At 40.8% G+C, this 18,647-nt stretch overlaps 1 protein-coding gene across 12 annotated transcripts in view; it reads left to right on the forward strand.

Moving 5' to 3' along the window:
• MBNL2 (muscleblind like splicing regulator 2) overlaps window positions 1-18,647 on the forward strand; it is a 180,392-nt gene that overhangs the window by 96,097 nt on the left and 65,648 nt on the right. For all 12 annotated transcript variants that reach the window (XM_054446385.2, XM_054446391.2, XM_054446394.2 and 9 more), the window contains one exon: window positions 16,412-16,576. In XM_054446385.2, the coding sequence (XP_054302360.1) occupies window positions 16,412-16,576 (165 nt within the window). The remainder of the gene's footprint in view (window positions 1-16,411; window positions 16,577-18,647) is intronic.

Raw genomic sequence — 18,647 nt, forward strand, 5'->3', positions numbered from 1 at the left:
AGACCTACCCGAAAGGCGTATTGTGAACACTAAGGAGATCATTCCTGTAAAGCACTTAGCGGCATGCTTGGCACATTGTGAGAATTTGGCAAACATAATTAGTTTTTATAACCATATGAATGTGTGGAAGAAGTATAGTGATTAAGAGCAGTGGCTTTGGAGTCACACTGCCTGGGTTCAAATCCTGGTTCTACATCTTGCTACTTGCACGCCCTAGGACAAGATCATTCATCTCCTCAGGCCTCAGTTCTCTGTCAAATAGGGATATTAAGAGCACCTCCCCCTCTCAAATGTTTGTCTGAGATTTTGCATGTGAAACACTTAGCACGGTGTCTAGCATGCATCTAATGAGTAAAAATAATGGTATTTGACTGCATTCAAAAGCTGTTACCAAATATTATTACCATATATGTAATTCCTTTTTAAAAAATAAAACATTGGACTTCATAATAATGCATCAATTCAGTTTGTAAATACATTTGACTAGCAGTTTCTGGACTACCCAGAGCTTAAGTATCCAGCCAGCAGTGACAGATGAAGAACAGCTGGGGTTTGCTGAGGGAAAAGACTTCTTTCACAGTTTACAGGCAGGTCCTAAGAGAAAGAGGAAGTAATGTCATAGCTCACTAAGTTGGGCTGAATTTGACCAGGAGAGACCCCAGGGTTTGAAGTTAGTTCTGCCCACTGGGCCACAGAGATGGAGATTTCGATGCTGTGAGCCTGGGTGTGTTGTCTCAAGGTCTCCGCCCTCTCTAGGTACATACTGGAGAAACATGCAGCAGCAGGAGTTCTGAGAAAAATTAGCAGGTATCTACTGAGGGTGGACCACAGTGAAGAAAAACCCCGGATGGGGACCCTCAGGAAGGGTGAGCGAGCAACAGCTGCGCAGCAGCGGACACAGGACCCTAGCCTACAGGCAGGGTTTTCTGGAGGCAAAGGCAAAAGGCAGAGCTTCACTCCGGTAAGGAGCCTGGAGGGAGGCAGGTCCTCAGATCTTGAACTCGGAGGCAAAAAGAGAAGCCTGCGGGACCCTGTAGCATAAGACATGGGACACCCGGTGGGTGTTAGGGCTTGAAACAGAGCAGCTGTCTAATCAAAGCTAGGGCCACGAGTCAGCATCAGCTGGCGCAAAGATTCAGTGTCACTTGAGGATTGGTTCTGGGGACTTGGGTCTCACTGGAGGAGTGCTGGCCAGGCGGGAGCTCTGGCAGTGACCAAGGGCACTAAAGGCTGAGCCTGATGAGAAGGAATGAATAGGCAGGGCGGTCGTGAGGGTGACAGAAGACTCTAGCTGAATAGAGCAGGCCTCTCCCCTGTCCTCCTCCCTACCACTGTCCCTCTGTGTGTCAAAGTGCCAGCGAAGATGACCCCACCCACGTCACGGGTGAGACTCTGCCAATGCACATCTATCTAGCTTTGTAAAAGCAACTCCAAATTAATTGCTGGCCAAATTCACCCATTTTCTTTGACTTCCCTCCTGCTAGACTGAATGATTTTCTTTCCCCTCCATGCAATTTTAATATCAAGGATGATTTTTATCAAGTCATTCTCTGTAATCAGAATACAAAAATTATCCCAACATTTCTCTTTGAAAATGGATCTTCAGAGACCCAGTAGCCCTTTATGCATTACTAATGAGTTCTTTAGTGAAACATTTTGTCTTTTACTAAAATAAATCTCTTCTATTAAATCTTCTGTGGGAAAAATCGGATGGCATTTAAGCTGACTAGTTTCACTGGTAGAAAATCATCGTACTTGTTAGGGATTTGGGAGTTGTTATAGTTTATTTTTGAGCAAATAGGGAGATCTCATTACCTAAGATCATAAAAAAATTAGAATATACATTCACAGAAACAACTCTTAGTGTTGGAGGAGACTGTAGTGTTTTGCTGGTGTAACCGCCAATATCAAGACAAAATACATTATCTAACATTTGTTAGAGGTGGCTGTGCTCGCTTCCCAAGGCTGCTATAACCAGTATCATAAACTGGATGGCTTAGAGCAACAGAAATTTATATTCTTACAGTTGTGGAGGCCAGAGGTCCAAAATCCAAGGGTCAAAGGCTATGCTCCCTCAGAAGGTTCTCTGGAAGGGTCTTTTTTCTTTTTTTGAGATAGTCTCTCACTCTGTCACCCAGGCTGCAGTGCAATGGTGCGATCTCGGCTCACTGCAACCTCCACCTCCCGGGTTCAAGTGATTCTCCTGCCTCAGCCTCCTGAGTAGCTGGGACTACAGGTGTGTGTCACCACGCCCGGCTAATTTTTTGTATTTTTAGTAGAGCCAGGGTTTCACCATGTTAGCCAGGATGGTCTTGATCTCCTGACCTCGTGATCTACCCACCTCAGGCTCCCAAAGTGCTGGAATTACAGGCATGAGCCACCGCTCCCAGCCTGGAAGGGTCTATTTTAGACCTCTCTCACAGCTCTGATAGCCTCAGCCATTCCTTGGCTTAAAGATGGCCATCTTCGGCCAGGCGGGGTGGCTCCTGCCTATAATCCCAGCACTTTGGGAGGCCGAGGTGGGTGGATCACCTGAGATTAAGAGTTCGAGACCAACCTGGCCAACATGGTGAAACCCCATCTCTATTAAAAATACAAAAAATTAGCCGGGCATGGTGGTGGGCGCCTGTAATCCCAGTTACTTGGGAGGCTGAGGCAGGAGAATCACTTGAATCCAGGAGGTGGAGGTTGCAGTGAGCCGAGATCGCACCACTGCACTCCAGCCTGGGCGACAGGATAAGACTCTGTCTTAAAAACAAAAAGAAAAACAAAAAGACAGCCATTTTTTCCCTGTGTCTCTTTCACGTCGTCTTCCCTCTATGCATGGATCTCTGTGACCAAATTTTCTCTTTTTATAAGGACACCAGTCATACTGGGTTAGAGTCCACCCTAATGTCCTCCCTCTAACTTGATTACATCTGTCAAGACCCTACTTCCAACTAGGATCCCATGCTGAGATTCTGTGGGTTAGGACTTCCACATGCGGGGAGACACAATTCAACATGGTCAACCAGGGCACTCTGGCCTTGTCACAGTATATTTATAATAAGATGTGATATTCAAAATATTTTACCATATGTACCTCCCAGATGGGCAGCAGCCAATCAGAGTCACCACAGCTAGTCCTGGAAACCCCCTGCTGTGTGGGTTTAACTCTTTGATTGCTGGGGTCCAGGAGGGGAAGATGCTGGGACTCTGGAGGAGGCACTGGAGTGGCCAGAGAAACAGGGAAAACACTTGGCATTAAACAGGCTTGGGACAGTGTCTGTTTTCTACTATCCACTGTCACCTCCATCGAGTGCATTATCATGCAAGGTCACTCATTCTGATTTAACCAAGTCTCACATATTGAGCCAAAAATCTGTAACCCCATAGTGTCTCCCATGGACCACAGCAGGAAATGGAGAAGGCACGTGTTTTGGTGAGGGAAGAGCAGTATTTAGCCCTGGTTGACTTTAACAACATGACCTGGAAAGTGCCTTAAATCTCTCTGAGCCTCATTTCCTTACCTTTAAATTGAGGTAACAGAAAACAAGAATATTGTGAAGGTCTAATAAGACAGCGTGTGAAGAATGCTTTTTAAGGTGTGATATAGAAGTTCCATTGTGAGTTTCTTAAAAGCAGCTCTGGGTAGTGCTGATGGCACAGAGTCCCAGGCCAGCCAGCTTGGCTGACTGCACAGATCTGCCACTTACTTACCAGCTGTATGCCCATGGGAAGTTATTTCCCCCTCTCTGTGCCTCTGTTTCATCCCATAAAATGGGATTATTAACATTACCTCTGCTAAGAGCTTGTAGTGAAGACTAAATGGGTATGATCTCTAAGAAGCACTTAGAAACTGCCTGGTAGATGATATGTACAACATTATATAAGTCTCTGCTATTTTTATCGAGGGCAGGGCCACAGCTTACAGTCCTGTGTGCAATTCCTTCCCAGTTTCTGGCATAGAGCAGATGCTCCAAAACTGTCAGATGAGTAAAGGAGGAGGCACGCTGCTTCCACCCTCGGGAGGTGCAGGATAAAGCCCACACCTCTTCCCTGTACCTCTACTCTGCATAGCCTTCCCCAGCCGGTGCATAAATGCCCACGCCGTGGTGCAAGCTGCCATGCCCTCCATCTTCGCAGGCTGTTTTTTCTGAAAAAAGTGCAGCTTCCCCCTGCTGCAGTCCAGGACTGCAATGCAGGTCTTTCCTGAGACACCAAGTACAGAAAGTCCCTGGCTTATAACGGTTCAATTTACGATTTTTGACTTTAGAACAGTTCAAAAGCAATATACATTCAGCACACTCCTGGACTCATGATGGGGTTACATTGGAAAAACCCATTGTAAATTGAATATGTCATAAGTTGAAAATGCATTTTCAACATATACTATTTTCCATTAACCATGGGTTTATCAGAACTTGAGTCCATGGTAAGGCAAGAAGCATCTGAAATCCAAAACCGCCTAAGAGGAATGTTCTTTTCCTGTGTTGCTGAAAATGAAGGAACTCTTAATAGGATACTCTATTTTCCCATCTTCTTCCAGTGTTTCTTTAGTCTTCCTTCCCCTCCAGCCCACCCCTTCCCTATTCCTCTCTCCATAGGCACACAACCCTTCTCCCATTTCTTCCCGGAAGCATTCCCAACTCCAACACCAGCAACCAGGGCACTCTGGCCTTGTCATAGTATATTTATAATAAGATGTGATATTCAAAATATTTTACCATAAGTACCTCCCAGGTGGGCAGCAGCCAATCAGCGTGCACCACAGCTAGTCTCAGAAACCCCCTGCTGTGTGGGCTTAACTCTTTGATTGCTGGGGTCCAGGAGGGGAAGATGCTGGGACTCTGGAGGAGGCACTGGAGTGGACAGAGAAGCAGGGAAAACACTTGCCACTAAACAGGCTTGGGACAGTGTCTGTTTTCTACCTGGGATGGAAGTCATTTCCAGTGTTCAAGTAAAATGGCACAGCTGTGCATTTTACTTAATGTACAGCTTTAATACATGTCGGCCTTTAATACATGTGACCAAATTCCAGGCAGCCCTCTGAGGGGGTAGGTGATTCACCATATAGTATTACAATCAGTTTGAAAAAAGCTATAACAGAAGATGCATAATAAGGTTTTGTATCTTTGGATAGATTTCACTTATTTTAAAAATTGACCAGCTTCTGGAATTGCTAAGGACTAATGATAATAAAAATAGAACACAATATTTACTAAACATTCGGTTGGCCCTCCGTATTCGTGGATTCAACCAACTATGGATTGAAAATACTTGCTAAAAATTGCGTCTGTACTGAACATGGTCAGACTTTTGTCATTATTCCCTAAACAGTAGAGTATAAAAGCTATTTACATTAGCATTCACTTTGTATTAGGTGTTATAAGTAATCTAGAGATGATTTAAAGTATATAGGAAGATGTGTATAGGTTATATGCAAATACTAGGCCATTGTATATCAGGGACTTGAGCACCCTGAATTTTGGTATCTGTGGAAGGTCTTGGAACCAGTTCCCCATGGAAACTGTACAGATGTCATGTGACAGTGTTTATAAGGCTTCAGGAATTAAACCCCCATAGAGTGTTTGTCAGTTATTCTGGCTTGTTTTAATTCTCTAAATGGCTAGCTCTAATTAAAAAACATTTTTTGTGGGTACATAGTAGGTGTATATATTTATGGGGTGCATGAGATGTTTTGATACAGACATGCAATGTGAAATAAGCACGTCATGGAGAATGGGGTATCCCTCCTCTCAAGCATTTATCCTTTGAGTTACAAACAATGCAATTACATTCTTTAAGTTATTTAAAAATATACAATTAAGTTATTGTTGACTATAGTCACCCTATTATGCTGTCAAATAGTAGGTCTTATTCATTCTTTCTATTTTTCTTGTACCCATTAACCATCCCCACCTCCTTGCTCCAAATGGCCAACTCTAACTCCCACCTTCCTCCCCACTCCAACTAGATAATCTCATAAATATCTTAGCTTAAATGTTAAATGTCCCATCCTCTGGAGTCATCCCTGACCTCTAAACTAGGGAGAGCCCCCTGCAATGCATTCACACCACCTATCATGGCATTGATCACTCTATTTTAATTGTCATTTTAATATCACAGGGCTTGGCACATGGAAGGGGTTCAATACATATTTGTTGAAGGAAAGAAGGAAGATCACTGGATAACATGAACCCATTGTATGAGGTTTCCTGTACTGTTGGGGTTTGAGGAGAAGTTCGGGAAGTAGACAGAAAAGGCCTGCCCTCCCTGACAGGAGAAATTCCAAGGCTGAGATATAAATGTTTCATGGGATTTCTATTCACCCATGGGGCTGCAGACATTAATGAATGTGGTATCAAAAAATCTAGACTCTATGAAGTCAAACAGCCACTAGACTGGTATATTTGTCAGGGTTCTCTAAAAAACAGAATAGGATAGATGTATATATGAAGGGGAGTTTATTGGGAGAATCGACTGACACGATCACAAGGTGAAGTCCTGCACTAAGCTGTCTACCAGCTGAGGAGCTAGGAAGCCAGTCCGAGTCCCAAAACCTCAAAAGCAGGGAAACCAACAGTGCAGCCTTCAGTCTGTGGCCAAAGGTCCGAGAGCCCCTGGCAAAACACAGGTGTAAGTCTAAGAGTCCAAAAACCAAAGAACTTGGAGTCCGATGTTCGAGGGAAGGAAGCATCCTGCATGGGAGAAACATGAAGGCCAGAAGACTCAGCAAGTCATTCATTCCACATCCTTCTGCCTGCTTTTTTCTAGCCTTGCTAGCAGCCGATTAGATGGTGCCCACCCAGATTGAGGGTGGGTCTGCCTCTCCCAGTCCACTGACTCAAATGTTAATGTTTGGCAACACCCTCTCAGACACACCTAGGAACAATACTTTGCATCCTTCAATCCAATCAAGTTGACACTCAATATTAACATCACAACTTCACAACCGGCTTCATGTAAGGTTGATATATGATTATGGTCCACACTAACCAACCTCCCCTCGTGACTCAGAAGATATTGATATTCTCATTAAATAAAATAATTTCCAAATGAAGCATCTGGTGCCGGGAAATTTGTTTCCCTGAATCTCTACAGAACTGATGGGCTATTTTTAGTCTCACTGATTTCTCTTAACTGGCACATTTTCAGTTAATAAATAAAATTAAGAGAATTAACAATCCTTATCGGTAAGAGGGACTTCTCCCTTCATCAAGCCAACAAACAGCTCTCCCCATCACAAGACACAAGTAGTATAAAAAGTTGAAACTGCCCAGCCAACCAAAATGCATTTAAAATTTTGTTAAAGACTGGGTGCAGTGGCTCACGCCTGTAATCCCCGCACTTTGGGAGGGCAAGGTGGGAGGACTGCTTGAACCCAGGAGTTTCAGACCAGCCTGGGCAACATAGTGCGAACCAGACTCTACAAAAATAAAAAAAATTAGCCTGGTGTGGTGGTATGCACCTGTAGTCCCAGCTACTTGGGAGGCTGACATAGGAGAATTGCTTGAGCCCAGGATGTCGAGACTGCAGTGAGCTATGATTGTGCCACTGCACTCCAGCCTGGGTGACAGAGTGAGACCCTGTTTCAAAAATAAAAATAAAACATTTTAAAAAGACTTAAACATGCTATGAAATGGCAAACTACAAACAATTCACCTACTTTGCCTTTCTTCCTCATTTACTAGTTTTTATGCTTTGTTTATTTAAAATAGTCACAAAATTAATGTCAGGGGCCAAGTGCCAGTGGTGCTTGAAAGAAGAGGACAGTTGCATTGGCCTAATAAGGAATGAGTCACAAATCTATTCCCAAAGCACCTGTGATGGCCTGAAGGTTTTTCCCAGCCCTCAGGTGATAACAAGCTATCCTAAATGCAAATCTGGAGATGAGAACACTCAGATTTGCAACTCCCTTGAAGAAAGGTAAAAGTACTATCATTAGAGAAGAGCTCTGCCCCCTAGTCCAGGTGATGCAGTGGAATGATGCTCTAAACCTATTTGTATGGGTTTTTGGAAAGAAAATGCAAACTGATTTGGTCCACTTACCTATGTAACTTCATTCCCACTTTTCTTTATCCTCTCCTAAACCCATAGCAATTGGTGGTGGTGGGTAAAATTGGAGGTAGTAGTGACTGTCTACCACTATTTGTGTTTTTCCCTCATTTATCCACCAGGCTACACTGCCAAATATTCCTTATATCATCCTAGGCATTTCTTCCGTATAATGGAAGAAACAGAGAAAAAGAACACACCAGAGAAGAAATGTAAATACACCATTTTTATCTGTCATTAATAGGTACAAAATGTTGTGCTATTCACCAAAAATTATTGCATATCTAGACTGTTAAGGGTAAATTGTAATATATGTTGAACGAGATAATAAACAGAAAGAGCTTATTAGAGGCTTATACATAATCTTGATGATACTGGCAATTATTCCAATTATTCATGTTGATAGATATTCTGGTTATCATTTGTTTATAATGATGCCCTGAATCTAAAGTTTCTTTCTAATTCTGAAGCCGTTATGTGGTTGCATTTTATCTGCTATATTAGGTAGTTGGAACTAATAATACAAGGAGCTCATGTGGTTCAATTAGTTTATTTAAATTCAAGAGAAGCCCAAAAGCCTAATCTGTCACTTGCCTTAGAGTAGAGCTATTTCAGTCTCATAGTTCATGTCATAAATTAAGCCTTGATGTAAATAACCATTTTATTCCCCTACACTTTTACTTGCCCATATCCTTCTGGAAATGTACTGGGAGGAAGAAGAGGAGGTTCAGGCCAAATGTTAGACTCAGCCTTGGCCTATGTGACTGAGACCTGTATAAATGGACTAATAAGAATCGGCTCACCCACTCTAACCACAGTCTTTATTGCTTCCCCACTTTCAAAGACCTTGAGAGGTTTTGAAACTATGGGGAAACTGAGGCTGGGAACATCTGATACATCCAGTCAGCTTAGTCACTTAATAAATATCTGCTGAACAACTTACGTGGCACAAAGACGAAAACAGAGGTCTGTTTGATCGAATTTTTCACTTCCAAGCTGTGTACACTGTGGGTACTTAATAAATCCTCCTAGACTTAATTGATTTTGACTTAATTCGCCACTTCTGCTGAATCTCCTCAAGCCTCATCACGTAGACGTCTCATAATTCTCAGAACATACCTGGACCGTTGCCAACATACGTCCCTGGTGTCACTTTTTACTGTAACTGTTGCTTCATGTGGCTTTCCCCTTTTACTAGATTAGGAGCATTCAAGGAGAAAATAGATCTGGAAAAAATATAGATAACAATTTACGTTTCTTCCTGAGCAACTCCTGCTCTAACAACTGTCAGAAGGAGTTGAGATATAGGAATAGGATCACCCCTATTTGACAGATGAGAAAATTGAGGCACAGACTATTATGTTATTTGTAAAAAAAAAAAAAAAAAAAAAAAAAAAAAAAAAAAAAGTTCATATAACCATTTTGGAATGAAGCCACAGCCAGAATTCTGGGATTTTCCAACCATAATACGTAGCTGCTTTACACTCTAGATAAGTCATGCCATGTTGATTAGCCCTGGCAAGTTTCAGCAGGGGAGATATCAAAGAAAAACAGATCTGAGGCTGTTTGAAGAGATAAATGACCAAAGCTGGCACTGACAGTTAGAGTAAGAATAGCAAAGGGTTAAAGAGCTTGGTAGACAGGCCAGAGAGGAGCACAGTGATAAGGAAATGGAGCAAGTATTAGAGGAGTTGTTTTCAATACCATGTATTTTTGCCTACTATGAAAAGAAAGTGTCAATAGTAATAGTGATGATGATGATGATGATTATGATGATGATGAAGCTTAGGGAATGCCTACTATGTGCCAGGAACTGTTAAAACACTTTATATGCATTAACTCTTAATCCTTATTGAAAGTCTATGAGGTAGAAACTATTCTTAGCCCCATTTCACAGATATGGCAACTGGAAGCCACAAGGTCCCACTTGCCCAAGGTGTCCAAGAACAGCAGCGCTGCATTTTAAATCCAATTAGTCCAGTTCTGAGACTGTTCCCTTAACTCATTTTTTTTTTTTTTTTTTTTTACACTGCTTCTCCAGGAGAGGTTGCAAGACAAAACAGGCTTCTGAAATGTAACTCCAGAGCAAGAGCCTTTGTTTTGACCTCAGGATTTCACCAAGCTGGCCTCAGCCATGAGGAATGCGAGGAATTTCAGAGGCTCTTCCATGATTTTCCGTGGCCAGCTTTGGGGTCTAAAGCAGGCCCCAGGACTCAAAGTGTCCCTGAAGGCTGCGTCTAAAGCACATGCCATCTGCCCTTAGACCTTAGGGCCAGCACTTGCTGTTCCACAGCCTGTCCTGCTTGCTTGAAAATATCATCATGCACCTACAGCAGCAAGTGCTGCCAAGGTGGCACTGGAAGAGGCAAAATTCAGAAAATCAGGTTGGGATTCCAGCCCTTCGCTAGAATCGTTTTCCCCAAGAAAAGTTTTGTTGGAGTCTGCTGGTCAATGACACAGCCCATGTAAAGACACAGTTCAAATTATTCCAACGGAATACAAATGGCTGGGGCCTGTTAACTGAATTGTAGATCATAAAAATCCATTGCTTTTCCCATGAAAAACTAATGGGATGCAGTTGTCTGACAGCTATTCCTATGGGCAAAAACTATTGTTAATGGGAGAGTCTTTAATAGTCTTCTAATTAATGTTTTCTTTTTTGTGCCCATATTTTAATTGATTTTTTTTCAATTAGGAGCATACTAGAAAAAGATTCCAAAAATTTCTTGTTCTAAAATAAGCCAATTATGCTTTCTCTTTCTCACAGCAACCTGATTCTGAAGTCTTTTCTTAGCCAAAGTTGCATTTATTCTATCCCATGCCATGTAATTTAATGGCCATGTAATTCCAATAGCACCAATCTGTTGTTCTGTCAAGTACATATTACAGTTATTTAGCATCTTCCTTCCTGCTGTTGAGAATCAACACGAGTATTCTGTATCAGAATCTTTCATGGTTGCTGACTTTAATAAATTTAATTCAGCTTGAAGTTCGAACTTGATTCTAGCCATCATCCCTAATCTAAATATTCCTGGAGTACAGATTATTCTTGGAAGTAGAAACTGCACAAATCCAACGTCGACTCCGTCAGAATTCTGTTATTGTTTTTAAAGAGGTGGTCTCCAAACAATATAAACTATAATAAAATTAGAAATATGAAATACAATAATCAGGGTGCGATTTAAATGTAGCATAAAGCATAAATCTGATCTTGTTATTCTCCTGCTTAAAAACTTTCAACAGCAGGAAGTTCATACCCCTTAGCTGGTCTCCCATTGTCTGGCTTCTGCCTCCTACTTCCTGCCTCACCTCTTCTCACTCCCCATACTCCTCCCCACACCCCTTCTCTGCATTGGCCTTAGAGAGCTGCGTGCCTACCCCCAGATGGGACATTCTCCTGGCACACGCTGCTCCTCTAAAGAACATTCAACACCCACAACACACACACACTAGACACACAACACACACACTAGACACACAACACACACTAGACACATACAACATGCACACACACCCCGTACACATATACAACACACATACCATATACATAACACACACATACACATATAGCACACACACAACACAAACAACAGAAAATACACACACAGCACACACACAACACAAACACACACAACAGTCAATACACACACACGATATACACACACATAATACACACACAATACACATACAACATACACACATACCCCATGCACGCTTATAACACACATACATATACATAACACACACACACAGCACACACACAACAAACACACACAAAACACAATATACACACATGCAGCACACATACAACATACACAACACACACAATACATACATATGCACCACACACCTTGTTCACACACAATATACCTACCCCATACACACAGAACACACATCCACATATAACACACATGCAGCATGAACACATACCCCATACACACATACAACACACACAGCACACACACAACAGAAACACACAATACATACAACATACATGCATACACATGCAACACACACACACACACACACACACACACACTTTGACCACCACTCACTCCCTTGCCAAGTTCCTAATATTTTTCAGGTCTCAGTTTAAATGTCACTTCTCCAGAGATCTCCTCTGACCCCTGATCTCAATTCTGACCCTCTCCCACTGTTCCTTCTCAGCATTCTTGTCTAGAATATGTATCACAACTTGTAACTAGACATGTTTTGTCAACATCTGTCTTCCCCACAAGACTGCAAGCTTCATGAAGGGAGACACCATGTCTTGATTTTCCTCATCTTTGTTTAACTAGCGCTAAGCACAATGCCTGGCACATAGTAGAATCTCAAGAAATATTTGTTGAATGAAAGAATGAATGAGACCTTAGCCTGGAAGTATATGATCACCTGCTGGTTCCATACCTGGCATGTCCCATGTGGGATGAGCAAAGGCCCTGAGGGCTTATGTGACCCATGAGCTAGTCCCTGGTGTGAGCCCACCTTACTGGCCCTAGCTGAGGCTCCTAGCTCCCAGTTCCTGGAAGGCCCTTCACAAGCACTCTGCAATGGCGCTCTCCATCACCATCTCCATCTCCACCCCACAGGAGCTGCACCAGTCCCTGCCACTAGGCACTGGACCCTCCCTCCCTTATCTCTCCAGAAATAGTGTGTTACCAAGAACTAAAAGGGATGAAGAGTTAAAACAAAACAAAGCAAAAAACAAATCCTAGCTGCCACAAGGAAGATTTTTCCCAGACATTTTTGTCTTTATTTCTTGGACTAAAATCAGAAGACACTATTTTTGACACCTCTGTTTTGTTTCACAATGATACACAAAGACGCTTTATGCTTCTGCACACTGCCCTGTACCATTTGACTATGACAAGTTGCTTTGATAACCAACAGCTTTTGTACGCTGATGCATATCTTGGCAAGTCTTATGCCTTAACAAAAACTTCCTTACAAATTGCTCACTGTGTCAAATAGCTTGTTTTATTTTGACAACAGCTTTTCCATTAGGATTTTATAATCCTATAGGATCCGTTACTAAAATTCTGTTACCCAGTCTCCCAGGGTTTGAATTAGTGTGCCTCAGACATCCATGGTGCATAATTCTTCAAAATATTAATACTAGATTGTACTAGGGTTCAGGGCTGTCTCTTAAAATGTGGACACTTACACAAATACCCTGTAGAGTTGAAAATAATTTTAAACATAAAATATTTGAATAAGTACAATTAAGTAGCTTTTAGCATGTTTGGTGTGAAAGTTTATTCTGTGGAAGAATCAAAGAGCCAGTCAAAATACTACTAAATGTATGATTCTGTACTTACTGAAAATGAAATATCATATAGAAACATTTATCTTTCTTTTGGTAATAACATTTATTCAGTGCTTACTATGTGCTAGGCATTTTTCTAAATCTTATGCATGTGTTAACTCATTTAATCACACAACAGTCCTGAGAAGAAGATACAATAATTATTTCATTGAACAGACGAAGAAAAGAGTCAAGTAATTGCTCAAAGTCATGCAGCTAAGAAAAGGTTGAGCCAAGTTATGAGACCAGAACCTGTGAGCTTGATTACTCCTCCATCCTCCTACCAACAGATAGGTCCATGCAAATAATTGTTTCCCATTCCCAAATCCCTATATATACATATCTTATTATGTTTAAAATTTTGTTATGCATCCTATTATTATACGAAAGATCATCGTAGATTTTTATCCTCCCTGGATTTTAACTATTGCTAATGAATAGCTTGGCAGTGTGATGTAATTGAGTCAGGTAGGTCTGGATTTAAAATCTAGTTCTACCACTTACCAGTTAGATGGCCTTGAGAAAGTTTCTTAATCTTCTGAGCCCATCTGCTATTTTGTAAAATAGGAATCATTATTGCTGTTATAAGGAGAAAATGAGATAACCATATATAAATTGCTTGGCATGTAGGTGATCAGTAACATTCTTTACTCCAAGTGTGTAAGGACACTAGGAAATTACAGCAATTCTCACAAAAAAGAAGGTTTCATTGATAAATTACTAATTCAATGTTGTAAAATACTTTCTATTAGCTGAAATAGCTTATATGGTTCCCCACGAGTCCCAGTTTTACCAAGAGATAAGAGCATTTATAAGAAAATTGTATTTTTCCAGCCAAATTGAAATGTGTATGTGCAGCCACAAAGCATTACATTAAAAAACTAGTGATCAAATTGACAATTATATGAGTGAATACAATATAATAGCCATACTGGTAGAAATGTGGACATTTCATTAATTCCATCCTCATTTTGTGGAATTCTGCTTTCCCAAGTCTCTCCATTAGACTCATCTGTGCACCTTGAATACATGAGCCTTTCTGGGTGTCAGCTTCCAAGAGCAGTGTTTGTGGCTAAAGAGACTTTGGAATGAGGTTAGAGAAGCCTGGGGTGGCTTATCCTCTAAACAAGAAATGCATTCTGTGTAACCCTCCTCCATCCCAGCTGATAGGCTGTGGCTATGTTTTGATCCTCATGGACACCTCACATCACAAATGATAGAACTGTATTTGGCCACGTGATATAAAGGCAGCCAATTCAAAGACTTTGCACACATGAACTTTGTAGGAGCTGGCTCAATCTGAATGCTCTCTTGGAGATTTGATTTTAACAAACAAAGAGACAAGCAATTGTCAAAGGAAGGAAGAAAAGGAAGTAAAGTAAGAGATGCCTGAAGCAAGTTGACAGGGCTGGAGGGACACTGGCAAGTCACAAAGCAAAGAGATTTAGGATTAAAAATTTTAAAAAGATTCAGTTTGCAAGAGAAACAGATGAAGAGAGAAAAGAGAGATTCCTATACTACTTTGATTTAGATTAGTGCCCACTTCACCTCTATCTTTACAATAGACTTTCCAATATTTTCCCTGGAATGTCCATATATACATAGGAAGCTGAGTGAAACATCAACAATATGAACTTGAGACTAAGGAGACATGTTGGCATTACCCATTGTTATAGACTCTTATTAACAGCAAACAAGGATCTATTACTTTTGGTGTCCTTGGCACCTGCCTGGTTATCCTCCCCAAAGAGGGTGATGCAACTATTAATGCTGCTAACAGTAGATCCTCAGGACAGCATTTGTTGATTAGCACAGACGCCCGGGACTGAACACAGGACCCATATCTGCCCTTCTCCATGGTGGTGGGGGAAGATTCAAACTCCAGAGAGGAAGTCTGAGCTGCCAAAAGTGCGGATGAAATTAGTGGGAAGCAGAGTGAGAACTCCAGATGTTTAGAATTAGGATTACTATAAACAAATTCATTTCCCCAGATCCCCCAAGCTTGCTTTTTAAAATTATTTTTATATCTGGTAAACAAATCAATACTCTCTTTTCTTGGCTGCAAATGGACTAATTCTTTAGGGAAGTATGATACTCAAACTGGTTCACAGTTTGCTCTTCTTTCTCCAGAAATTGTATAATTCACACATCAACGTAATTCTTTCAATTGGTAGTTTTGAAAACTTGGGGATTAAGTATAAACACCGCCATATGCAATTACCCTTCCAGACTGGTTTTATGTACCCTGTCACCTAATTATTATTTTCCTTTGTTTTACCAGCTTTGGCATCCAAATATTACTTTAGCCATAAACACTCTTCACTATGTCACATCATGACATCAGATTTGATACTCCTGTCATGGGAGGAACTCCTGTCATGAGGGCAAGGCAGGCATATAGAGTGATAGCTTTTGTGTAGCAAAGTAATCACTTGCAGATGATTATCTGAGCTCAAGCCTGAGAATTTCATCTATGTGTATATCACCAAGAAATGTCCACCCCTGTACTACTATTGCCTCTTCATCCATAAGCGGAAAGAAAGAATGTCTTCAGCTAATCTGGAACACACATTTAAAATTCTTATTACTCTCTGCTCCACAAATTTATTACATAATTATTCATATTTGGACATCACTCTAGCATGTACAAACAAGCGTATAGCAAGTTCAAAGACTCCTTCTGATAGCCCACAATAAATATGCCCTTCTGATTACCTTCTGTACTGTGTAGGGGAAGGACTTTTCCTTTCTCTCAGCAGTCACACTTCTTTGGAATCTTTTGTCAGGGTTTAGAATCTGAAAGGAAGAAAGAAAGAAAGAGAGAGAGAGAGAAAGAGGGAGGGAAAAATCCTCAGGAAGCTTCTCTACTTAACAGGTTCAAGCAACCTTGATAATCATGTAATGTTTAATTCACTTTTCCCCAACAAACACATGAGCATGCACGTACACACACACACACACACACACATACGATCCTTGCTTTTGTATATAAGAAGTGATTGTTCAATGGTTGACTTTGGAGTTGCAAGCTACTTAGAATAGTCCTAAAACCAAAACTTGTTTTTACAGGGCCGTTGTTCAAGAGAGAACTGCAAGTATCTTCACCCTCCGACACACTTAAAAACTCAACTAGAAATTAATGGAAGGAACAATTTGATTCAGCAAAAAACTGCAGCAGCAATGCTTGCCCAGCAGATGCAATTTATGTTTCCAGGAACACCACTTCATCCAGTGGTGAGTATATCTTATTCAGTGATGAGTTGGATGGTTACAGTGTTGGTATGGATGATGCCACGTGGACCTAGGGTGGCCTCTCTCCACTTTGTCACTTTGGTTACAATTAAAGCAAATAGCTTTAAAGCTCAATAGATGAAGGAAAATAGGCTTTAAAAAAAAATGAATAGAAAAATATTTGTGGAAATAGGAGGCAAAGACAATTTCTAATCAATATCTGGGAAATCTGTATCACTCCAACTCTTTTCATCAGTAACTGTCTATCTCAACCATCTTAGAACGGAAATAGTTTTAACATGTTCATTTACAGGGTTAATTAATAATCTATGTATCAATGAGTTTGAGATGCCTAAAAATATTTTGAGCCATGTAGTTCTATGGCACCATTTAAAGGATGAGGAAAGTGAGAAACCAGAGAAGTTCAATGATTTTCCCCAATGTCATGCAGCTAATAAATCTTGGAGCTGGGACTTAACTCAGACATGTTAGCAGAGCGCCTTCTGCAGTGTGTTCCAGGAAGATCCTAGTAACAGCCCCCAAAGAAGGATGTCAAAAGCAGCACCACCAAGAAGACCCTACCTGAGTCACTTAGGTCTCAACCTGCCTTTCAGAGGCCTGCAAAAGCTGTGACAGTTCTGACCATTGTCACAAGATCAAATGCCGGAGGGACTAAGCATATGAATATGTATTGCACAATATTTTTTTCCCTGATTTCACCCTTTCTGAAAGTACTTCCTTAAAGATCTGGAAATTGTTTTAGGAATGATATCCTTGGGGAAAAGGAGTGCATTTAATTTTAGTAGGTTTCATTTACATTTGTGAATTATTTGTCAGAAACAAGCTCTTTTTTTTTTTTTAAAGAAAACCAGTGAGCGAAATATGTTTGTTTCTAAAAAGTATGTGCACAAAAGGCTTTTGTATAAAAATCAGTCTTTATTGTAGGAAAAGTCTGCATGACTGAAACCTGCTAAATTAGGAGGGATGGCTACCAGCAAATTCGATTTTCTTGTTGTGTTCCCTGTGAGATGGGGTGTGGAGGGCAGGGCCTGCCCAAAGGAGAGTAGAGAATTCCGGCATGTCGTCAGCCATTCTGCTTGTCTCCAGGTTTCTGTACAGAGTAGCCAGGAACCAGTTCTGCCCAGAGTAAAAGAAATGCCAGGTGCAGAGGGCTCCAAGATAAATAAGATACAGTGTTTTGGGAATAGACAGACACAAGAAAAGGGCAAAGTAAGATTCAAGCACAGGAAATGACGAGACTGGACAAGGAAAGCCTGCCCGGAGGGAGTCTCAAATAAGCCCCTCGTAAAGGATGAGTAAGAATTCACCCAGATTAAGGACTAGATACAGATAGAGTTCTGAATATATTTAATCCCCAAAATAGGCATTTAAGTGGTTCTGTTTAAACTACACACATGTATAATTTATGGTTCTCTCTTTATTGATGCTCACATATAAACTATTTTATTAAATTACCTAAATGCTAAAATAATTTAGTTATACATATTAAATAATGTCTACAGCAATAAATTTAGGGCCAGCAAGGTCAACATAATATCACCACATTATGTGTCTCACTTATTTGACTCATACACATCCTATCTATTTAGCATTACTAAAGACTGACCCTGGTACTCACTGGTGGCAGTGTTAACAAGAGAATCCCATCCCTGCTGTTAACTATTAGTTAACTTTTTTTGAAAGTTATGTTTATTTTATTGTCTCAAATATTAATTAGAAGCTCATAATCACCGTTTCTCTATGAAAAATGAATATTACACTTAAATATTTTAATAGAAGTTTTTAAATCACTGGAAGTATTAGAATAAAAACTGTGACATGTTTAAAAATTACCAACTCTACAAACAAATTAATTCAGTCTCAGAAATGAATTAGTGACCTAGTAGAGTATAGGTGGCTGAATAATGGCTCTCAGAGGTACCTGGAACCTATAAATGTCACCTTGTAAGGAATCAGGGGCTTGACAGATGGGATTAAGTTAAGAATCTTGAGATGGGGAGACCCTCCTGGATTGAATGCAGTTGCAAGTGTCCTTATAAGAGACGTTCATATA

This window comes from Pongo pygmaeus, chromosome 14 (genome assembly GCF_028885625.2).
Source record: "Pongo pygmaeus isolate AG05252 chromosome 14, NHGRI_mPonPyg2-v2.0_pri, whole genome shotgun sequence".
Classification (NCBI taxonomy): Eukaryota; Metazoa; Chordata; class Mammalia; order Primates; family Hominidae; genus Pongo; species Pongo pygmaeus.